Consider the following 24,985-nt stretch of genomic DNA (forward strand, 5'->3'; position numbering starts at 1 on the left):
ACAGGAGGTTTGAGTCACTATGGCAATGTGCATGTTGTTACATGCATGTTGCAGTCTGGAACTATGGATAGTGACGGTAGAGGCTCCAATGTTGTTTTCATCGCATGGCAGACCAGGCGAGTAACTACTACCTATCCCTCATTGCCCTCCAGTAACCCTAAAGAAACTTGACACCATTTAGGACAACTCAGCCTGAATGATCAGCAGCTCAGCCCTTAAACATTCACTCCCTCCACCACCGGCACACAGTGGCAGCCGTGTGTACCTTCTAAAAGATGCACTGCAGCAACTCATCAAGCCTCCTTCAACAGCACCTTCCAAACCCACGGCCTCTATCAGCTAGAAGGACAAGGGCAGCATGGGAAAACTACCACCAAGTCACACACCATCCTGATTTGGAAATATATCGCCATTCCTTTACTGTCACTGAGTCAAAGACTGGGACTCACACCTGATGGACTGTAGCCGTTCAGGAAGGCACCTCACCGTCACCTCCCCAAGGACAAGAAAAGTTGGCAACAAATGTTGGCCTTCCAGTGATGGCCATAACCCACGAAGCAGTAAAATAAAGGACACCTTCTTGAGCCACTGTACACAGTGTGGTGTAGATACTCCCACTGTTTTGTGAGACAGGGAGGCTCAGGATATCGACCCAACAAGGAACAATGACGTATTTCCAAGTCAGGAGGAAGCTGTGCGACTTGGAGGAGAACGTGGAGGTGTTCCCATGAATCTATTGCCCTTGTTCTTCTCGGTGGTAAGGTGATGGGTTTTGGTGCTCAGCGCGAAAACCAGGTGATGTTTTTTCCCATTGCGCCATCGAGTGAGTTTGTTTCCGTTTTCTACCATTGTGCTTGATATTCACATTTTTGTTTCCATTTTTGGTTCTGGCTTGTTTGAGTTGAGTTGAAACTTACACGATATTAGCGTTCCACCAATATGGGTTCTCTTCTGGCCGAGGGGATAGGATTCCAGTTCCTGGTGAAATAAAAGCCCCAGAAAATGTCAGGCCCGTGAGCTTAATGTGAATTTGTCAACACACCACTTTTGTTTTGATATTTAGTGGGGCATTTGGGTGTCACGGTGGTTAGCATTTCGGCCTCACAGCGACAGGGACCCGGGTTCGACCCCTGCCTCAGTGTGACTATTTGTGCGGAGTCTGCACTTTCTCCCTGTGTCTGCTTGGGTTTCCTCCAGGTGCTCCGGTTTCTTCCTGCTGTCCAACGATGTGCTGGCTAAATGGATTGGCCATGCTAAATTGCCCCCTTAGTGTCCAAAGGTTAGGTAGAGTTACAGCGATAGGGCGGGGGAGTGAGCTCAGGTAGGGTGCTCCTTCAGAGGGGCAATGGGCAAATGACCTTCTTCTGCACTGTGGGGATACTATGATTTTCTGACGGACATCAGTGTTTTCAATTGTCAGAACTATAGTCAGTGCTGCTGTATGCTTGGAGTATATCGGGAACATTAAACCACCTACTTTGACAGTTAGAAAATTGGGGATGGGGTGTAATACCCATTGTGAGTGTGGGACTTGATTGTCAAATGTTCAACAAACTCCAGCTAAATTATAGGGCATTTAGTTACAAATGAATGGCACATAGAACATAGAACATAGAAAATACAGCACAGAACAGGCCCTTCGGCCCACGATGTTGTGCCGAACCTTTGTCCTAGATTAATCATAGATTATCATTGAATTTACAGTGCAGAAGGAGGCCATTTGGCCCTTTGAGTCTGCACCAGCTCTTGGAAAGAGCACCCTACCCAAACTCAACACCTCCAACCAACACCAAGGGCAATTTGGACATTAAGGGCAATTTATCATTGGCCGGTGTCTTATTTCTCAGGAAATATTTCAATCTTGTGTCTCTCAGTGACGTTGCCGATGAATGTGAATCTGCAATAAATTGTGGGCATGGGCAGCGCGGTGGCGCAGTGGTTAGCACTGCTGTCTTATGGCGCCGAGGCCCCAGGTTCAATCCCATCCCTGGGTCACTGTCCGTGTGGAGTTTGCACATTCTCCCCGTGTTTGCGTGGGTTTCGCCCCCAGGACCCAAAGATGTGCAGGGTAGGTGGATTGGCCACGCTAAATTGCCCCTTAATTGGAAAAAATGAATTGGGTACTCTAGATTTATTTTTTTTAATTTTAAAAAGATACATAAACTGTGGGCAGTTTTCCCCCGCGGGCCAGGTCAACTGATTGTAGGATACAGTGGAAACCTCCCTGGCATTGTAGCTATGGGAGAGGACAGAGAGGTAGGGGGAAAAGAGCGAACAAGAGTTCTTTTTCCCATCCAAGTACCAAAAGTATGAAACAGTCCCTGCATACAATAACAACAGCTTGTATTTATATCATATTTGCTGTCCTGCAATGTCCTTCCCCACCCCCCCCGGCCTTATTGCGCAGAATCCAAGGTGTCATTTCAAACACTGACCTGTTTTACTACGAGGCCAGTTGGTGGAGCTCATTAACCGGCGCATGGTGTCATACCGAGTGTCACAGTTCTCCTTGCTGAAACAGTACCATCCCCCTGGGAGAAAGAAAGCAAACAGCACGATTGATATGCCTGAACAGGAACAGCAATGTGACACATCCAATGGATTAGAATCTCTCCACTGCAAGTAAATAAAAACAGTAACTTCTTCACCAGCAAAAGAAAAGACAATTAACATTTGGGTTCAAACTCCTCATCAGAATTGATGACTGGATGGTCAGTGCGACATTTGATCATTGACAAAAGAGATTGGGGAAGAGGGCGAGGAATAGGTTTAATGGCCAAATGGGGGCCGGTTTAGCTCAGTTGGCTAGACTGCTGGTTCGTGATGCAGAGCATGGTCGGCAGATTCAATTCCCATACTGGCTGAGGGTATTCATGAAGGCCCTGCGTTCTCAACCTTCAGGTTAAGCGATGTGGAGATGCCGGCGTTGGACTGGGGTGAGCACAGTAAGGAGTCTTACAACACCAGGTTAAAGTCCAACAGGTTTGTTTTGAATCACTAGCTTTCGGAGCACAGCTCGGTCCTCAGGTAAATCTTCCTCGGGTTAAATCACCACCAGTCAGCTGCCCCCCTCAACAGGGAAAGCAGCTAATGGTCATCTGAGACAATCCCAACATTTCACTTACCAGGTCGGCACGAGTGTTCGATCCTGGCCCCGGGTCAGTGTCCATCTGGACAATCCCAACATTTCACTTACCAGGTCGGCACGAGTGTTCGATCCTGGCCCCGGGTCACTGTCCATCTGGAGTTTGCACATTCTCCCTGTGTCAGTGTGGGTCTCACCCCCTCAACGCAAAGGTGTGCAGGTGGATTGGCCACGCGAAATTGCTCCTTAATTGGAATAATTTTTAAAACTTCACACTATTAAGGGGCAATTTATCATGGCCAATCCACGCAACCTGCACATCTTTGGACTGTGGGAGGAAGCCGGAGCACCCGGAGGAAACCCACGCAGACACTGGGAGAACGTGCAGACTTCGCTCAGACAGTGACCCAGCAGGGAATCGAACCTGGGACCCTGGCGCTTTGAAGCAACTGTGCTAAACACTGTGCTACCGTGCCGCCCTTTAACGTTATCGGGGACAGATGAGAATGTGAAATTCATATCACAAACAGATCAGCCATCCTCTCCTCAACTGATGGAGCAGATCCAAGAGGCGAAATGGCCTACCTATGCTCCTAATTTGTATGTTCATCTGTTCAATAGCCTTCCACCTGTACATACTTGACGTTAATCTCTGCAATTAACATACAGGTGGTTGCAAAGTACTCAGATTTAAATGCAATAAATGCAACATGCTGAGGTCAGGTGCCACCAATTACAAGCTCTCTGGCACATTTTACAAAAGCATCCAAAAATGAATAATCTTTAAATCTTTAAATCAACACCCGCGATGAATGGCCGAAAATATGCTCAGTGCCAAATCTGAAACCCTTTGCTTCAAAAGGTAGGACATATTGATGCTTCATTAACACTCTCTGATGTACAGTGTCGACATTCCAAATTACTCAAAATCCATTCACTTACACTGTTAAAGTAGGACCCAATTTGTCTGGGAATTGCTACTTCCTATTACAGAAGCCCACGATATTAGCACGCGGGGGTTTGAGAAGTGGAGGGTGTGGATGAGTTACGCTGAGGGCAATAGGAAACAAACTTATATTGTGGAACTGGAGTCACCTATAAACCAGACCAGGTACAGGGCTGTCAGATTTAATTTCTTAAAGGGGAGTCGGGAACGAGTGGAATATTTTTTCCCCCTTAAATTTAGAGTACCCAATTCGTTTTTTTCCCCCCAATTAGGGGGGCAATGTAGCGTGGCCAATCCACCTACCCTGCACATCTTTGGGCTGTGGGGGTGAGACCCACTCAGACATGGGGAGAATGTGCAAACTCCGCACGGACAGTGACCTGGGACCGGGTTTGAACCTGGATCCTCGGTGCTGTGAGGCAGCAGTGCTAACCACTGCGCCACTGTGCCACCTGGGAACTAGTTGAATATTGACCATAATCCAACTGCTTCCATTGTCATTTTCTGGCGTTAGGACAGAAAATTACAAAATTTGTGAAATTCCATTTCACAATTAAACTGCCTCATCCGCAAATTTATTTGCCATATTGTTGGAGATATGCAATAGTTGAACTTGCTGAGCAGAAATTGCTTTGCTATTATGCTAATGCATTTAGCCGCCATTAACATTGACGTGTCAAATTGTTTCCGCCATTACCACCAATGGGAAAGACACATGGATGGGCCCTGGGAGACTGCTTTCCTTTGCTGAGGTGATGAATACAGTCACAACAGTTGCTCTAAGCATTCCTGGGATAGGTAGAGGCAGATTGAACATGATCCCCCGTAGAAATCGAGGAAGGTGGTTGTTGGGTTCAACTTTAATTGTTCCGCCTGTATGAGAGGTCTCTACAGTCTCTCGATCAAAAGGTTTGGTTCTTCACATATAGCCCTCTGCCATCCACTATCCAGGAGGGCCCAGCAAGAACAGCCGAGGTGTTCCAGGACCTGCTCTCCCTGGAATCGTTGCTGAGAAAAAAAAATCATAAGAAACCAGAAGTCTAACAAGAGAAAACTGGGATGAGGAGATCGATTTATTTTAAAGCAACTAGTCTATTTGCAACAACGGCTTGCATTTACATAGTGGCTGAACATAGCGAAGCAGGGGCAGCATGGTAGTAATCTGTTGCATCACAGCGCTAGGGACCAAGGTTCGATTCCCGGCTTGGGTCACTGTCTGTGCGGAGTCTGCACGTTCTCCCCGTCTCTGCGTGGGTTTCCTCCGGGCGCTCCGGTTTCCTCCCACAAGCCCTGAAAGACGTGCTGTTGGGTGAATTGGTCATTCTAAATTCTCCCTCAGTGTCCCCGAACAGGCGCTGGAGTGTGGTGACTAGGGGATTTTCACAGTAACTTTGTGGTAGTGTTAATGTAAGCCTACTTGTAGGGCAGCATGGTGGCACAGTGGTTATCACTGCTGCCTCACGGCGCCGAGGTCCCAGGTTCGATCCCAGCTATGGGTCACTGTTTGTGTGGAGTTTGCACGTTCCCCCCCCCCGTCTTTGCGTGGGTTTCGCCCCCACAACCCAAAGATGTGGGGGCAGCACGGTAGCATTGTGGATAGCACAATTGCTTCACAGCTCCAGGGTCCCAGGTCCGATTCCGGCTTGGGTCACTCTCTGTGCAGAGTCTGCACATCCTCCCCGTGTGTGCGTGGGTTTCCTCCGGGTGCTCCGGTTTCCTCCCACAGTCCAAAGTTGTGCGGGTTAGGTGGATTGGCCATGATAAATTGCCCTTAGTGTCCAAAATTGCCCTTTGTGTTGGGTGGGGTTACTGGGTTATGGGGATAGGGTGGAGATGTTGACCTTGGGTAGGGTGCTCTTTCCAAGAGCCGGTGCAGACTCGATGGGCCGAATGGCCTCCTTCTGCACTGTAAATTCTATGTGCAGGGTAGGTGCCTTGGCCACGCTAAATTGTCCCTTAATTGGAAAAAATGAATTGGGTACTCTAAATGGAAAACAAACCCTACTTGTGACACTAATAAAGATTATTATTATTATTGTTTTTATCCACAGGCATTTCACAGGAGATTTACCAAACAAAATTTGAAATGAGTCGCATGGGGAGATATTAGGACAGATGATAGAAGCTTGGATCTTAAGAAGAGTCTTAAAATGATGAAAGAGAGGCTGATGACTGACAGAGGAGAATGCATGACCACCAGTATAGGGGCAATTAATATCAGGATTGTGCAAGAGGGCAGAATTGAGTGCCTGGCATGGCTCAGTTGGCAGCACGCTCACCTCTGGATCGGAGGATTGTGGGATTATCGTGGCAGAGACTGGAGTACAAAAGCCTAAACTGGCACTCCAGTGCAGTACAGAGGAGGTGCTGCACTGTTGGAGGTGCTGTCTTTCCCATGGCACTATTTTGAAGACAAGCAGTGGAGTTTATCTCTGTAATACTGACGAGTATTTCCCCCTCAATCAGCATCACTAAACAAACTGATTATCTGGTCACATCACTTCATTGTCTGTAGGAGTTTTGTTGTCTGCAAATTGGCCACTGTGCTTCCCACAATACAACAGTGGCCACACTGTACAAATAGTTCATTGGCTGTAAAGGTTTTGAAAGGCGTTAAAGGTGCAAATACCTTGCAGATAACGCCCCAGACACTGCTATCTCCATCCCTGGGTATGTCCTGTCCCACTGGCAGACAGACCCAGTACAGGTGGCTGCACAGTGGTATACAGTCAGGAGGGTGGGTTGTCCTTGTAGTCCTCAATATCGACTCTGGACCCTATGAAGTCAAACAGTACAAGCAGCGGGCAGCACGGTGACACAGTGGGTAGCACTGCTGCCTCACGGCGCCAAGGTCCCAGGTTCGATCCCGGCTCTGGGTCAATGTCTGTGTGGAGTTTGCACATTCTCCCCGTGTATTAGAACATAGAACATAGAACGATACAGCGCAGTACAGGCCCTTCAGCCCACGATGTTGCACCGAAACAAAAGCCATCTAACCTACACTATGCCATTATCATCCATATGTTTATCCAATAAACTTTTAAATGCCCTCAATGTTGGCGAGTTCACTACTGTTGCAGGTAGGGCATTCCACGGCCTCACTACTCTTTGCGTAAAGAACCTAACTCTGACCTCTGTCCTATATCTATTACCCCTCAGTTTAAAGTTATGTCCCCTCGTGCCAGCCATTTCCATCCGCGGGAGAAGGCTCTCACTGTCCACCCTATCTAACCCCCTGATCATTTTGTATGCCTCTATTAAGTCTCCTCTTAACCTTCTTCTCTCCAACGAAAACAACCTCAAGTCCATCAGCCTTTCCTCATAAGATTTTCCCTCCATACCAGGCAACATCCTGGTAAATCTCCTCTGCACCCGCTCCAAAGCCTCCACGTCCTTCCTATAATGCGGTGACCAGAACTGTACGCAATACTCCAAATGCGGCCGTACCAGAGATTTGTACAGCTGCAACATGACCTCCTGACTCCGGAACTCAATCCCTCTACCAATAAAGGCCAACACTCCATAGGCCTTCTTCACAACCCTATCAACCTGGGTGGCAACTTTCAGGGATCTACGTACATGGACACCTAGATCCCTCTGCTCATCCACACTTCCAAGAACTTTACCATTAGCCAAATATTCTGCATTCCTGTTATTCCTTCCAAAGTGAATCACCTCACACTTCTCTACATTAAACTCCATTTGCCACCTCTCAGCCCAGCTCTGCAGCTTATCTATATCCCTCTGTAACCTGCTACATCCTTCCACACTGTCGACAACACCACCGACTTTAGTGTCATCTGCAAATTTACTCACCCACCCTTCTGCGCCTTCCTCTAGGTCATTGATAAAATGACAAACAGCAACGGCCCCAGAACAGATCCTTGTGGTGCGCCACTTGTAACTGAACTCCATTCTGAACATTTCCCATCAACCACCACCCTCTGTCTTCTTTCAGCTAGCCAATTTCTGATCCACATCTCTAAATCACCCTCAATCCCCAGCCTCCGTATTTTCTGCAATAGCCTACCGTGGGGAACCTTATCAAACGCTTTACTGAAATCCATATACACCACATCAACTGCTCTACCCTCGTCTACCTGTTCAGTCACCTTCTCAAAGAACTCGATAAGGTTTGTGAGGCATGACCTACCCTTCACAAAGCCATGCTGACTATCCCTGATCATATTATTCCTATCTAGATGATTATAAATCATGTCTCTTATAATCCCCTCCAAGACTTTACCCACTACAGACGTGAGGCTCACCAGTCTATAGTTGCCGGGGTTGTCTCTGCTCCCCTTTTTGAACAAAGGGACCGCATTTGCTATCCTCCAGTCTTCTGGCACTATTCCCGTAGCCAATGATGACATAAAAATCAAAGCCAAAGGTCCAGCAATCTCTTCCCTGGCCTCCCAGAGAATCCTAGGATAAATCCCATCAGGCCCCGGGGACTTATCTATTTTCAGCCTGTCCAGAATTGCCAACACCTCTTCCCTACGTGCCTCAATGCCATCTATTCTAATAGCCTGGGTCTCAGCATTCTCCTCCACAACATTATCTTTATCCTGAGTGAATACTGACGAAAAATATTCATTTAGTATCTCGCCTATCTCTTCAGACTCCACACACAACTTCCCATCCCTGTCCTTGACTGGTCCTACTCTTTCCCTAGTCATTCGCTTATTCCTGACATACCTATAGAAAGCTTTTGGGTTTTCCTTGATCCTACCTGCCAAATACTTCTCATGTCCCCTCCTTGCTCGTCTTAGCTCTCTCTTTAGATCCTTCCTCGCTACCTTGTAACTATCCATCGCCCCAACTGAAACTTCACACCTCATCTTCACATAGGCCTCCTTCTTCCTCTTAACAAGAGATTCCACTTCTTTGGTAAACCACGGTTTCCTCGCTCTACGCCTTCCTCCCTGCCTGACCGGTACATACTTATCAAGAACACGCAGTAGCTGATCCTTGAACAAGCTCCACTTATCCAGTGTGCCCAACACTTGCAGCCTACTTCTCCACCCTACCCCCCCCCAAGTCACGTCTAATGGCATCATAATTGCCCTTCCCCCAGCTATAACTCTTGCCCTGCGGTGTATACTTATCCCTTTCCATCATTAACGTAAACGTCACCGAATTGTGGTCACTGTCCCCAAAGTGCTCTCCTACCTCCAAATCCAACACCTGGCCTGGTTCATTACCCAAAACCAAATCCAACGTGGCCTCGCCTCTTGTTGGCCTGTCAACATATTGTGTCAGGAAACCCTCCTGCACACACTGTACAAAAAACGACCCATCTAATGTACTCGAACTATATCTTTTCCAGTCAATATTTGGAAAGTTAAAGTCTCCCATAATAACTACCCTGTTACTTTCGCTCTTCTCCAAGATCATCCTCGCCATCCTTTCCTCTACATCCCTAGAACTATTTGGAGGCCTATAGAAAACTCCCAACAGGGTGACCTCTCCTTTCCTGTTTCTAACCTCAGCCCATACTACCTCGGAAGATGAGTCCCCATCTAGCATCCTCTCCGCCACCGTAATACTCCTCTTGACTAGCAGCGCCACACCTCCCCCTCTTTTGCCTCCTTCTCGGAGCTTACTAAAACACCTAAACCCCGGAACCTGCAACATCCATTCCTGTCCCTGCTCTATCCATGTCTCCGAAATGGCCACAACATCGAAGTCCCAGGTACCAACCCATGCTGCCAGTTCCCCTACCTTATTTTGTATACTCCTGGCATTGAAGTAGACACACTTCAAACCACCTACCTGAACACTGGCCCCCTCCTGCGACGTCAAATTGGTGCTCCTGACCTCTATACTCTCATTCTTCCTTACCCTAAAACTACAATCCAGGTTCCCATGCCCCTGCTGCATTAGTTTAAACCCCCCCCAAAGAGCACTAACAAATCTCCCCCCCCAGGATATTTGTGCCCCTCAGGTTCAGGTGTAGACCATCCTGTCTGTAGAGGTCCCACCTTCCCCAGAAAGAGCCCCAGTTATCCAGAAATCTGAATCCCTCCTGCCTGCACCATCCCTGTAGCCACGTGTTTAATTGCTCTCTCCCTATTCCTCATTTCACTATCACGTGGCACGGGCAACAACCCAGAGATAACAACTCTGTTTGTTCTAGTTCTGAGCTTCCATCCTAGCTCCCTGAAAGCCTGCCTGACATCCTTGTCCCCTTTCCTACCTATGTCGTTAGTGCCAATGTGGACCACGACTTGGGGCTGCTCCCCCTCCCCCTTATTGTGTGGGTTTCACCTCCACAATCCAAAAGATGTGCAGGGTAGGTGGATTGGCCACGCTAAATTGCCCCTTAATTGGAAAAAATGAATTGGGTACTCTAAATTTATATTTTTAAAAAACAGTACAAGCAGCAAATGACAGACATAAGCGATCCCACAACCAAAGGATCAGATCTAGGCTCTGGAATCCGTCCACATTCAGTCGTGAATAGTGGTGGTCAATTAAACAACTCACTGGAGGAGTAGACTCCACAAATATCCTCATTCTCAATGATGGGGGATGCCGCACATCTGTGTAAAGTACAAAGCTGAAGCATTTGCAGTAATCTTCAGCCAGAAGTGCCGAGTGGATGATCCGTCTCTGTCTCCTCCGGAGGTCCCCGGCATCACAGATGTCAATCTTCAACCAATTTGATTCACTCCACGTGATATCAAGAAACAGCTGAAGGCACTGGATACTGCAAATGCCCTGACAATATCCCGGCAATAGTACTGAAGACTTGCACTCCAGAACTTGCTGCACCTCCAGCCAAGCTGTTACAGTACAGCTACAACACTGGCATCTACCTGGCAATGTGAAAAATTGCCCATGTTTGTCCTGTACACAAAAAGCAGGACAAATCCAACCCATCTAATTAACGCTCTTACAGTCTCCTCTCCATCATCAGTAAAGTGATGAAAGGAATCATCAACAGTGCTATCAGGCGAAACCTTCTTAGCAATAACCTGCTCACTGATGCCCAGTTTCTGACCTCATTACAGCCTTGGTTCAACATGGACAAAAGAGCTGAACTCCAGAGGTGAGGTGAGGGTGACTGCCCTTGACATCAAGGCAGCATTTGACCAAGAATCAACCCATCACCCCTTGACATTCAATGGCCTTACCATCACTAAATCCCCCACTAGCAACATTCTGGGGGTTACCATTGAACCAGAAACGGAACTGGATCAGCCATATAAATCTGTGGCTACAAGAGCAGATCAGAGGCTAGGAATCCTACAGCAAGTAACTCACATCCTGACTCGCCAGAGCCTGTCCATTATCTATAAGGCACAAGTCAGGGGCATCATAGAATACTCTCCACTTGCCTGGATGAGTGCAGCTCCAACAACACTCGAGTAGCTCGACACCATCCAGGACAAAGCAGCCTCGCTTGATTGCTCCCCCTTCCACAAACATTCAAACCCTCCACCACCAACGAACAGTAACAGTCGTGTGTACCATCTACAAGACGCACTGCAGGAATTCATAGGCAGCACCTCCCAAACCCATGACCACTACCATCTAGAAGGACAAGGGCAGTAGATACCTGGGATCCTCACCAGCTGGAGGTTCCCCTCCAAGTCACTCACCACCCTGACTTGGAAATATATCGCCGTTCCTTCACTGTCACGAGGGCAATATCTTGGAACTCCCTCCCTAACAGCACTGTGGTTGAACTGCAATGGTTCAAGAAGGCAGCTCACCACCACCTTCTCAAGGGCAACTAGGGATTGGCAACAAGTGCTGTCCGAACCAGCGACGCTCACATCCCATAAATATGAATTTTTTAAAAAGCCTGTCTTTCCTTTGAATTGGTGGTTTGCGGACAGCTGGGAGGGTTACAGCACTCAAGGTGGACCGAGGGATTGCAAGGGGCGAGGCCAAATTGGAATTCAAAAAACACAGATGAGCATGTTAAAATCGAGATGTTGATGAGATAGGAACAGATTCAGGGCAGGAGTGAAAAATGAGCAGGAATTGTTGGGAGTTGGAATAAAAAGAATGGTACCCAATTCAGTGGTTGGATTCCTACCAGAAATAATGTCCAGTACCTGAGAGATATTCCAGCATCTACAGACTTCACCAACAAATTATTAATCTAAAACTCACTAAATCCTCCCATGGATTCCGTTGTGTTCCTGATGTGGACGATCATATCAAATCGCTCTCGGAATGTTGTCCATTTGCAGATTAAACTTTCCTTCTGAATTTCAAAAAGTGGAATTGAGGTTTTGGAAGTGGAAACGGGGATTGGGAACAGTTGTGAGCAGGAGTGGGTGACAGGGCATGGTCCAAGTGAAGGTTGAGTCATTGGAAACCCGGTTAAGGACCAGTGCCAATCAGGATTAAAAGGCCAACTAAAAAGGTAAAATATGAGCAGCATGGTGGCGCAGTGGGTTAGCACTGCTGCCTCACGCCGCCGAGGTCCCAGGTTCGATGCCGGCTCTGGGTCACTGTGTGGAGTTTACACATTCTCCCCGTGTTTGCGTGGGTTTCGCCGCCACAGCCCAAAGATGTGCAGGATAGGTGGATTGGCTACACTAAATTACCCCTTAATTGGAAAAAATGAATTGGGTACTCGAAATTTATTTTTTAAAATGTAAAATGCTGCAGGCGCTAAAAACCTGAAACAAAACGATACTGCCTCCCTAATCTGACCTGTATTTAATGGACAGTCACTGGGTAGGAGATGTGAAGCCAGTTTCTCCATGGAATCTATCTCAAAGATAATTAAGTTCTCGCCACCTTCAGAAGTACCTGACGGGGCCGTGCGCCGCCCTGGGGGACGGGAAAGGCGCCACATTAACGCACCTTCCTCCTTCCAAAACTCACCCAAGAACGACCGTCCAGATGAAATATCCCAAACTCACCTTCCAAAAAGATCAGCCAGCGCCTGCTGCCCCTGGATTCCTTCATGTAAAACCTGTGAGGGCAGTGGAAAAAATAGAACAGCTCATTGGTGTCGAAAATCAAACGGAGTGGAACCTGTTTGAAAGTCTATCTGGGGATGTGCACTTGATGTCAGGGTGAAGTGTGGGGACTATTCCGAGCCCTCGGTAATAATGTCAGTGCTCAGCAGACTGGGGCAAATATCACCCCAGGTTCCTGTCGAGGTGGGAATGTGGATTGTGATTTTTCCTGCTGTCTAATGGAAACTCGGGAGTTGGTGACAGGGAGCGAGTTCACAGGGCAGTGGGCAGGCTGTGAAATGATGTGAAGGGAGCTTCAGCAAAGTTGCAGTCTGTGCCTCACTGCCTGTCTTTACCCTTAAAGCGGCGATTCCTGTGAGAACAGCAGCCATCAAATGTGGAGTGTGTGTGTGTTGGGGGGGGGGGGGGGGGGGGAGAGAGAGGGGGGGGGCCTGGCTGCCTACCCCCCAGTCCAATGAATTGAAGAGGCACCCGGAATGATTATGGGATGTTTAACCCTCAGCCCGAGCGGGCAGATCCGCTGTAGCAGAGGGGGAGTGAGGGTGTAACTGCTGAGGGTCTCCAGGGAGAGGGCTGCCCCTGGGACAGTCACATCGGAGTGAGGGATTTTGGTGTAGCGTCTCCAGGGAGAGGGCTGCCCCTGGGACAATCACATTTCACCGTCTCCCGACTCTCCCGGGGGTGGGAAGGGGTTGGCGGTGTGTGCTGGGCTGCCAGGCGGGGTTTGAAAGCGCCGAAGACCCGCGGACCTTCACCCCGTTTAAAGCGGCGCCCTCCCTCCGGAATCTGAAACCCGCCTGGTTTCCCCCTCCCGTTAACAAACAGCACAGGGTGTGAGGGAGCCCCACACACTCTCCCTCCCGGCAGAACTCACACATTCCCACAAATCGCTCCTTTTAAAATGATTTTCACGCTTGGAATTACGATGGCTGAATTAATGCTAATGTATATTTAAAACACGCACAGGCACCCCTCCCCTCATCACCACACACAGAAATGTGTCTCCTTTCAAACACCAGGTTAAAGTGACACCTCTGCTGGGCGCTAATCCGTGAGCTTGGTCTTTATTTGTGTGAACACACACATTGGACAAATTCAGTCTGGAGCTGCCGCTTGCGAGTTGCCGAGTGAGGGAGTGAAATTAACCAGGATGTCTATTTCACACAGAGAGTGGGAGGGGGTCACCATACAGACATCCTAGAGTAATCCCAGCAAAGTGCGTGTGTGTGTGGGGGGGGGGGGGGGGGGGCTGGCAGAGAAAACTCCCCAAATCCTCCCAATGAATCTTTAGCTGATACATTTTAGCACGTTTGGGGGGGGGGGGGGGGGGAATTCACCAACAAGGGAAGCGACAAAGATCCCTCAACAGGTCGATCAATGCTGGAGGTTTGGTTACATTCAGGAGAGTTTTAACTGATTTGGGGAGGGGGTTGGCCAACATTTCTGATCTTGGCTGGGGTTTGTGTGTGTGGGGGGGGGGGGTTATTGGGGGCTGAGTAAGGGGTTTAAACAGCCCAATTCCAGCCACTTTTAAAGGTGCCCCCCCCCCCCGTCTTGTTGGGACACTTGCGCCGATTGCAGTTGCTTTTGAGGCTGAGGTTTTTTGGGGGAAGGGAGGGGGGGGTCAGGCGGACGGATGTGAAATTCCTTACCCAGCCGGAGTCCCGTCGTTACAGGTAACGGAGGAATTGGCCAGAAAGTGGAGCCTCATGTCGTCGTTGAGCTTCTGAGCGGAGCAGGGGTAGAGGGACTGAGCCAGGCTCTTGATCTGAGCCATGAAGTTGTCGATGTTGCCCTCCACCGCGGTGAAGTCCAGGGTGAAGCTCTCCTCGGCGTCCCCCGCTCCGGCGGCGGGCTGCTGCTGCTGCGGGCTCCAGCCGGACGCCTGGCCCCTGTCCCGGGCGGGCAGCCCCTGCGAGCGCCGGTAGTGAGAGCTCTGGCGGCCGGGCCTCCAGCTCTTCTTGCCCTCGGAGGAGCCGCCCAGCTGCAGCAGAACGATGGAGAGGAGCAGCGGGCGCCACAGCCTGGGCTTCCAGCTCAGATCAGAGCCCATCTCCTTCTGTCCAATCTGCTGGATGAAATCAATCAGCCGAAAGATACAGCACACTGAAGCTTGCTTCTTGTTTTTTTTTTGGGTGGGGGGCGGCGGGGGGTTACAGTACAAGAATAAAATCAAAACCTAGACTTAACTATCGAGAACTTTGAAGACAATCTTCTTTTTAAAAATACTTTCAATTTGCAGCCACGATAAATTCCCCCAATAATTACTGAGCAGTGCTTTGAAAAGTCCTGATCATTCCCCACATCTGCTTCAGTATAAAAAAGTTCTAAAGAAATCCTATCGAATTTGGTTTCAAGTCTTGTGCAGCCTGTGTCCTGGGTAGGTTTGGGTAACTCTCTCCCTCTCTGTGTCTCTCTCCCGCCGCCGCTTGGCTTGTTAAATACTCAACTCCAAGTCCCAGTCCATTTAGATAACTAATATGGGTTGGAGGGTTCTTTTTTTTTCCTTCGCCCCCCTCCCCTGTCTCCGCTTATTTCATTTAGCCTCTGACTCACTGCCAATGAAACGCGCTCGCCAAACGCTGGGACTGTATCTGGGCGGACTTTAATAATCTTCGGAGATGCCCACTTCCCCTCCTCCTTGAGGTGAGGTGTTCCAGTGCAGCGTTTGATCTTAACTAGGGGGGGGGGGGGGGGGGGAGTGTGTGAGTGCTGCTTTCCTTTCCCTCGTCCGTTTGCGCCGGCCAAACATCCCCCACAAACATGACAGGAATTGAATATCTGAGGAGAGAGAGACATCCCTTTGATGTCGCCGCTGTGTTACTGCTCCGGAAGATCAGACACTGACTGATCCAGTCTTGATGAAAGTTCTTCAACCAAATTTAAGAAGAAAAAACCCACTTGCTCTCCGAGGCGATTTAAACGCCTGTTCCCTGGATATTTAGCACATTTCTGTGTTGAAAGTGCGTTGTCCCAATTGTTGAGGATATTTCACTCGGTGATATTGTCCCAAATGAAGATAGTACACGCAGTAATTTCTCCCATTTGTTGCAGATAATTCACCCAGTGACATTGTCCCAATTGAAGATATTTAAATCAATGATATTGTCCCAATTATTGAAGCTATTTCATTCAGTGATATTGTGTGAATTGTTGAATACATTACACTCAATGATATTGTCCCAATTATTGAAGCTATTTCATTCAGTGATATTGTGTGAATTGTTGAATACTTTTCACTCAGTGATATTGCCCCAATTGTTGAAGATATTTATTTCACCCAACATTATTGTCCCAATTGTTGAAGATTTTGCACTCAACGCTTCTATCCCAATTGTGGAAGATATTTCACTCGGTGATATTGTCCTAATTATTGAAGATATTTCATTCAGTGATATTGTCCAAAATGAAGATATTTCATGCAGTAATTTGTCCCATTCGTTGCAGATAATTCACTCAGTAATATTGTCCGAAATGAAGATATTTCAAACAATGATATTGTCCCGATTGTTGAAGCTATTTCATTCAATGATATTGTGTGAATTGTTGAATACATTCCACTCAGTGATATTGTCCCAATTGTTGAAATTATTTCACTCAGTGATATTATCCAAATAGTTGAAGATATTTTGCTCAGTGATATTGTCCCAATTGCTGAAGATAATTCACTCAGTGACATTGTACTAACCAATGATATTTCACTCAGTGACATTGTTCCAATTAAAGATATTCAACTCAGTCATATTTTACCAAATGTTGAAGATATTTCACTCAGCATTATTGTCACAATTGTTGAAGATTTTGCACTCAATGCTTCTATCCCAAATGTAGTAGATATTTCACTCAATGGTGTTCTTCCAATTGTTGAAGATGTTTCAAATAGTGATATTGCCCCAATTGTTAAAGATCTTTCACTCAGTGATATTGTCCCACATGAAGATATTTCACACAGTAATTTGTCCCCTTTGTTGTTGATAATTCACTCAGTGATATTGTCCCAATTGTTGAAGATGTTTCACTCAGTGATATTGTCCCAATGGTTGAAGATATTTCACTCAGTGATATTGTCCCAATAGTTGAAAATATTTCACTGAGCGATATTGTCCCAATTGCTGACGATAATTCACACAGTGACATTGTACTAATCGATGATATTTCATTCAGTTAAATTGTTCCAATTAAAGATATTCAACTCATTGATATTGTCCCAAATGTTGAAAATATTTCACCCAGTGGTATTGTCCCAATTGTTGAAGACACCTTATTCAGTGATATTGTCCCGATTGAAGATATTTCACTCAGTGATATTGTCCCGCTCAAAGATATTTCGCTCAGTGATATTGTCCCAGATGAAGATATTTCACTCAGTAATTTGTCCCATTTTCTGCAGAAAATTCACTCACTGATATTGTCCCAATTGAAAATATTTCAATCATTTATACGGTTCCAATTGTTGAAGAATCTTCATTCAGTGATATTGTGCAAAGATGTGAAGATATTTCACCCAGTAATTTGTCCCAATTGCTGAAGATAATTCACTCAGTGACATTGTACTAATAACTGATATTTCACTCAGTGACATTGTTCCAATCAAAGATATTCAACTCAGTCATATTGTCCCAAGTTTCGATAATATTTCACTTAAGTGATATTGTTCCAATTGTTGAAGCTATTTCAAAAAGTGATATTGCTGCAATTGTTGAAGATATTTCACTTAGTGGTATTGTCCCATTTGTTGCAGATAGATCACTCAGTGATATTGTCCCAATTGAAGATATTTCAATAAATTATATTGTCCCAATTATGGAAGATATTTCATTCAGTGATATTGTGCGAATTTTTGAATACATTTCAATCAGTGATATTGTCCCAATTGTTGGAGATATTTCACTCAGAGATTCTATCCCAATAGTTGAAGACATTTCACTCAGTGATATTGTCCCAATTGCTGAAGATAAATCAGTCAGTGACATTGCACTAATCGATGATATTGTTCCAATGAAAGATATTCAACTCAGTGATATTGTCCCAAATGACCAAATGATTTCGCTCAGTGATAGTGTTCCAATTGGTGAAGATATTTCACTCCGTGATTCTATCCCAATTGCTGAAGATATTTCACTCAGTGATATTGTTTGAATTGTTGAAGATCTTTTAAATAGTCATTTGCCCCAACTGTTGAAGATATTTCATTCAGTGATATTGTCCAAAATGAAGATATCTCATGCAGTAATTTGTTCCATTTGTTGCAGATAATTCACTCATGTCCCAATTGAAGATTTTTTAATCAATGGTATTGTGTGAATTATTGACTACCTTTCACTCAGTGGTATTGTCCCGATTGTTGAAACTATTTCACTCAGTGACATTGTGTGAATTATTGAATACATTTCACTCAGTAATATTGTCCCAATTGTTGAAGATATTTCATTCAGTAATACTGTCCCAGTTGTTGAACATATTTCAGAAACAGTTATTGTCCCAAAAGAAGATACGTCACTCATTGATATTGCCCAAATTGTTGAAGATATTCCATTTGGTCATACTGTCCCAATTGAAGACATTTCAGACATCGATATTGTCCCTATTGTTGAAGATATTTCACTCAGTGACATTATTCCTGTTGTTCAAGATATTTGACTAAGTGTTACTGTCCCAAATTAAGATATTTAACTCAGTGATATTGTCCCAATTGTTGAAGATATCTCACTCGGGTGGCGCAGTGGGTTAGCCCTGCTGCCTCACGGCGCCGAGGTCCCAGGTTTGATCCCGGCTCTGGGTCACTGTCCGTGTGGAGTTTGCACATTCTCCCCATGTTTGCGTGGGTTTCGCCCCCACAACCCAAAGATGTGCAGGCTAGGTGGATTGGCGGCGCTAAATTGTCCCTTAATTGGAAAAAATTAATTGGGTACACTAAATTTTAAAAAAGAAGATATCTCACTCAGCATTATTGTCCCAATTGGATTTTTAAAACAATTAAATTTTTTCTAATTAGCCTGGTCAGTCCATCTAACCTGGACATCTTTGGGTTTGGGGGTGAAACCCACGCAGATACGGGGAAAATGTGCAAACTCTACACAGACAATGACCCGGGGCCGGGATTGAACCGGGGTCCTCAGTGCCTAAGGTAGCAGTGCTAACCACTGCACCGCCCCCTATGTGCCAATTGTTAAAGATTTTTCACTCAGTGATATTGTCCCAATTGTTGTATCTGTCCAATTCAGATACTTCAACCAGCTCCTTAATTAAAATTTACCCAGGTGAGTTTATTTATGAGTAGAACAAAGTACGGACATGGATATAATGCAGCACATGTTATTAAATATAGTTAACCCATAAATTACCCACTATACATACAAGAAAAACCCAGGATTTGACTATACTACCAGCAAAGGTGGTTTGGTAAGTTGCAGATTTGATTCCTCAGTCCCTCTGGTTCCTCTTTGCAAAGGTGATTCTCGCTGGCTGTTTCTTGCTTGCTTCCTTCTGGTCAGGGTCACCACACACACCGAATCTTTGCTTCGGATCTTTGCTTCGGGTCTTTGCTTCGGGTCTTCTGCTTCTTCTGTCTATTCTGCTTATTTTGCTGTCTCTGAGGCGCCTACTTTTAACCCCCTCCACTCGCTTTTCCAGAAACTTCCCTGGCTTCTGGCCAATGAGCTCTCTAGAGGGGGTCCCAGTAGCCAATGGTCCGTTTGATGACTATTTGACAGGCCACCTGAGCCCGCCCCAGGTGTCCCATCTCTGGTGGTGTGGGCTGCACATGACCTGTACACATATAAGGTAACAGTAGAAACTCTGGGTGATGAAAAGTCTGGCTCGATCTGGGCTACGGACAACAGACTTCCTGAGGTTTGACTGCAGTATGATTTTAAAATGACCACACAATTGTTGAAGATATTTCACTCAGTGATGTTGTCCCAATTGAAGATATTTTACTCAATTATTGCTGAGTATGTGCCGCCTGATAGCACTGTTGATGACTCCTTCCATCACTTTGCTGATGATGGTTGGGCGGTAATTGGCTGGGTTGGATTTGCCCTGTTTCTTGTGTACAGGACACACCTGGGCAATTTTCCACATTGCTGGGTAGATACCAGTGTTGTAGCGGTCCTGGAACAGCTTGGCTAGGGGTGCAGCACATTCTGGAGCACAAGTCTTCAGTACTATTGCTGGGATATTGTCAGGACCCATCGCCTTTGCAGTATCCAGTGCCTTCAGCCATTTCTTGATATCACGTGGAGTGAATCGTATTGGCTGAAGACTGATATCTGTGATGCCGGGGACCTCTGGAGGAGACAGAGATGGATCATCCACTCTGCACTTCTGGCTGAAGATTGTTGCGAATGCCTCAGCCTTGTCTTTTGCACAGATGTGCTGGGCACTTCCATCATTGAGGGTGGAGATATTTGTGGAGCCTCCTCCTCCAGTGAGTTGTTTAATTGTCCACCACCATTCACGAGTGGATGTGGCCGGACTGCAGAGCTTAGATCTGATGTTTTTGTTGTGGAATCATTTAGCTCAGTCTATTACTTGCTGCTTATGCTGTTTGGCTCACAAGTAGTCCTGTGTTGTAACTTCACCAGGTTGACACCTCATTTTTAGCATTGCCTGGTGTTGCTCCTGGGATGCTCTCCTGCACTCTTCATTGAACCAGGGTTGGCTTTGTGGCAATGGTAGAGTAGGTTACAGATTGTGGTTGAATACAATTCTGCTGTTGCTGATGGTCCACAATGCATCATGGATGCCCAGTCTTGAGTTGATCGATCTGTTCGAAGTCTGTCCCATTCAGTAGGGTGGTAGTGCCACACAACACGATTAGAACATTAGAACATTACAGCGCAGTACAGGCCCTTCGGCCCTCGATGTTGCACCGACCTGTGAAACCACTCAAAGCCCATCTACACTATTCCCTTATTGTCCATATGTCTCTCCAATGACCATTTGAATGTCCTTAGTGTTGGCAAGTCCACTACTGTTGCAGGCAGGGCATTCCACGCCCTTACTACTCTCTGAGTAAAGAACCTACCTCTGACATCTGTCCTATATCTATCTCCCCTCAATTTAAAGGTATGTCCCCTCGCGCTAGACATCACCATCCGAGGAAAAAGGCTCTCACTGTCCACCCTATCCAATCCTCTGATCATCTTGTATGCCTCAATTAAGTCACCTCTTAACCTTCTTCTCTCTAACGAAAACAGCCTCAAGTCCCTCAGCCTTTCCTCATAAGATCTTCCCTCCATACCAGGCAACATTCTGGTATGGAGGGTATCCTCAATGTGAAGATGGAACTTTCTTTCCACAAGGACTGTGCGGTGGTCACTTCTCCCGATTCTGTCACGGACAGATGCATCTGCAGCAGGCAGGTTGGTGGGGATTAGGTCAAGTATGTTTTTCACTCTTGTTGTTTCCCTCACCACCCGCTGCAGTCCCAGTCTAGCAGCTTTGTCCTTTAGGACCCAGCCAGCTCAGTCTGTGGCGGTACTACCGAACCACTCTTAGTGATGGACATTAAGTCCCCACCCAGAGAATATTCTTTTTTATTATAAATTTAGAGTACCCAATTCATTTTTTCCAATTAAGGGGCAATTTAGCGTGGCCAATCCACCTACCCTGCACACCTTTGGGTTGTGGGGGCGAAGCCCACACAAACACGGGGAGAATGTGCAAACTCCACACAGACAGTGACCTAGAGTCGGGATCAAACCTGGGACCTCGGCGCCATGAGGAAGCAGGGCTAACCCACTGCACCACCGTGCTGCCCTACCCGGAGCATATTCTGCACCCTTGCCACCTTCAGTGCTTCCTCCAAGTGGTGTTCAACATGGAGGAGTACTGATTCATCAGCTGACGGTGGCCGGTACGTGGTAATCAGCAGGAGGTTTCCTTGCCCTTGCTTAACCTGAAGCCATGAGACTTCATGGGGTCCAGAGTCGATGTTGAGGACTCCCATGGCAACTCCCTCCCGACTGAATACCACTGTGCCACCACCTCTGCTGGGTCTGTCCTGCCGGTGAGACAGGACATATCCAGCAACAGTGATAGTGGTGTCTGGGATGTTGTCTGTAAGGTCTGATTCTGTCAGTATGACTATGTCAGGCTGTTGCTTAACCAGTCTGTGAGACAGCTCTCCCAATTTTGGCACATGCCCCCAGATGATAGTAAGGGTTGGCTGGGCTGGGTTTGCCGTTGTCGTTTCCGGAGCCTGGTTCGATGCCGGGTGGTCCTTCCGGTTTCATTCCTTTCTGTGTTTACGTAACGGCTGATTACAATGAGTGGCTTGCTAGGCCATTTCAGAGGACATTTAAGAATCAACCACATTGCTGTGGTCTGGACTCACATGTAGGCCAAATCAGGTAAGGATGGCAGATTTCCTTCCCTAAAGGACATTAATAATAATAATAATAATAATCATCATCTTTATTAGTGCCACAAGTAGGCTTACATTAACACTGCAATAAAGTTACTGTGAAAAACCCCGAGGCGGCACACTACGGTGCCTGTTCAGGAATGCTGATGGAGAATTCAGAATGTCCAATACACCTAACAAGCACATCTTTCGGGACTTGTGGGAGGAAACATTTCACTCAGTGATATTATCCCTGTTGTTGAAGTTATTTCACTGAGCGATATTGTCCCAATTGTTGAAGATATTTCGCTGAGTGATATAGTCCCAATAGTTGAAGATATTTCATTGAGCGATATTGTCCCAATTATTGAAGATATTTCACTCAGTGATATTGTCCCTGTTGTTGAAGATATTTCACTGAGTGATATAGTCCCAATAGTTGAAGATATTTCATTGAGCGATATTGTCCCAATTATTGAAGATATTTCACTAAGCGATATTGTCCCTGTTGTTGAAGATATTTCACTCAGTGATATTGTCCCTGTTGTTGAAGATATTTCACTGAGCGATATTGTGTCTGTTGTTGAAGATATTTCACTGACCGATATTGTCCCAATTATTGAAGATATTTCACTGAGTGATATTGTCCTAATTATTGAAGATATATCACTGAGCGATATTGTCCCTGTTGTTGAAGATATTTTACTGAGCGATATTGTCCCAATTGTTGAATATATTTCGCTGAGTGATATTGTCCCAATTATTGAATATATTTCGCTGAGTGATATTGTCCCAATTATTGAAGATATTTCACTTAGTGATATTGTCCCAATTATTGAAGATATATCAGTGAGCGATATTGTCCCAATAGTTGAAGATATTTCACTCAGCAATATTGCCCCAATTATTGAAGATATTTCACTGAGGCAGCACGGTGGCACAGTGGTTAGCACTGCTGCCTCATGGCACCGAGGTCCCAGGTTCGATCCCAGCTCTGGGTCACTGTCCGTGTGGAGTTTGCACATTCTTCCCGTGTTTACATGGGTTTCGCCCCCACAACCCAAAGATGTGCAGGGTAGGTGGATTGGCCACGCTAAAATGCCCCTTGATTGCAAAAATTAATTGGACACTCTAAATTTATTTTTAAAAAGATATTTCACTGAGCAATATTGTCCCAATTACTAAAGATATTTCACTGAGCGGAATTGTCCCAATTATTGAGGATATATCGCTGAGTGATATTTTCCCTGTTGTTGAATATATTTCACTGAGCGACATTGTCCCAATTGTTGAAGATATTTCACTGAGCAATATTGTCCCAATTGTTGACGATATTTCACTCAGTGATATTGTCCCAATTGATGAAGATATTTCACTGAGCGATATTGTCCCAATTATTGAAGATATTTCATTGAGCGAAATTGTCCCAATTATTGGGGATATATCAGTGAGCGATATTTTCCCTGTTGTTGAAGATATTTCACTGAGTGATATTGTCCCAATAGTTGAAGATACTTCACTGAGCGATATTGTCACAATTGTTCAAGATATATCACTGACGATATTATCCCAATTGTTGAAGATATTTCACTAAGTGATATTGTCCCGGTTGTTGAAGATATTTCACTGAGCGATATTGTCCCTGTTGTTGAAGATATTTCACTAAGTGATATTGTCCCGGTTGTTGAAGATATTTCTCTGAGCGATATTGTCCCAATTGTTGAAGATATTCCATTGAATGATATCATGGTAATTGTTGGAAATATTTCACTGAGCGATATTGCCCCAATTGTTGAAGATATAGCACTGAGCGATATTGTCCCTGCTGTTGAAGATTTATCACTGAGCGATATTGTCCCTGTTGTTGAAGATATTTCACTAAGCGATATTGTCCCTGTTGTTGAAGATATTTCACTGAGCGAAATTGTCCCTGTTGTTGAAGATATTTCACTGAGCGACATTATCCCAATTGTTGAAGATATTTCACTGAGCGATATTGACCCAATTGTTGAAGATATTACACTGAATGATATCATCCCAATTGTTGAAAATATTTCACTGAGCGATATTGTCCGAAATGTTGAAGATTTATCACTGAGTGATATTGCCCCAATTATTGAAGATATTGCACTGAGCGATATTGTCCCTGTTGCTGAAGATATTTCACTGAGCGATATTGTCCCTGTTGTTGAAGATATTTCACTGAGCGATATTGTCCCTGTTGTTGAAGATATTTCACTGAGCGATATTGTCCCTGTTGTTGAAGATATTTCACTGAGCGATATTGTCCCTGTTGTTGAAGATATTTCGCTGAGCGATATTGTGCCTGTTGTTGAAGATATTTCACTCAGCGATAATGTCCCAATTACTGAAAATATTTCACTGAGCGATATTGTCCAAATTGTTGAAGGTATTTCATTCAATGATAGTGTCCCTGTTGTTGAAGATATTTAACTGAGCGATATTTTCCCTGTTGTTGAAGATATTTCACTGAATGATATTATCCCAATTGTTGAAGATATTTCGCTGAGTGATATAGTCCCAATAGTTGAAGATATTTCACTCAGTGATATTGTCCCTGTTGTTGAAGATATTTCACTGAGCGATATTGTGTCTGTTGTTGAAGATATTTCACTGACCGATATTGTCCCAATTAT

At 45.7% G+C, this 24,985-nt stretch overlaps 1 protein-coding gene across 1 annotated transcript in view; it reads right to left on the bottom strand.

The window, feature by feature from the left end:
- Positions 1 to 15,563, bottom strand: part of notum1a (notum, palmitoleoyl-protein carboxylesterase a) — a 53,658-nt gene extending 38,095 nt beyond the window's left edge. The window contains exons 1-4 of the mRNA XM_072483641.1: positions 14,632 to 15,563; positions 12,920 to 12,972; positions 2,436 to 2,531; positions 918 to 978 (exon numbers count right to left, since the gene is read on the bottom strand). Coding sequence (XP_072339742.1) covers positions 918 to 978; positions 2,436 to 2,531; positions 12,920 to 12,972; positions 14,632 to 15,032 — 611 coding nt within the window. The 5' untranslated portion in view covers positions 15,033 to 15,563. The remainder of the gene's footprint in view (positions 1 to 917; positions 979 to 2,435; positions 2,532 to 12,919; positions 12,973 to 14,631) is intronic.
- Positions 15,564 to 24,985: the final 9,422 nt, after the last annotated feature.

The sequence above is a fragment of the Scyliorhinus torazame genome, chromosome 18, assembly GCF_047496885.1.
Source record: "Scyliorhinus torazame isolate Kashiwa2021f chromosome 18, sScyTor2.1, whole genome shotgun sequence".
NCBI lineage: Eukaryota > Metazoa > Chordata > Chondrichthyes > Carcharhiniformes > Scyliorhinidae > Scyliorhinus > Scyliorhinus torazame.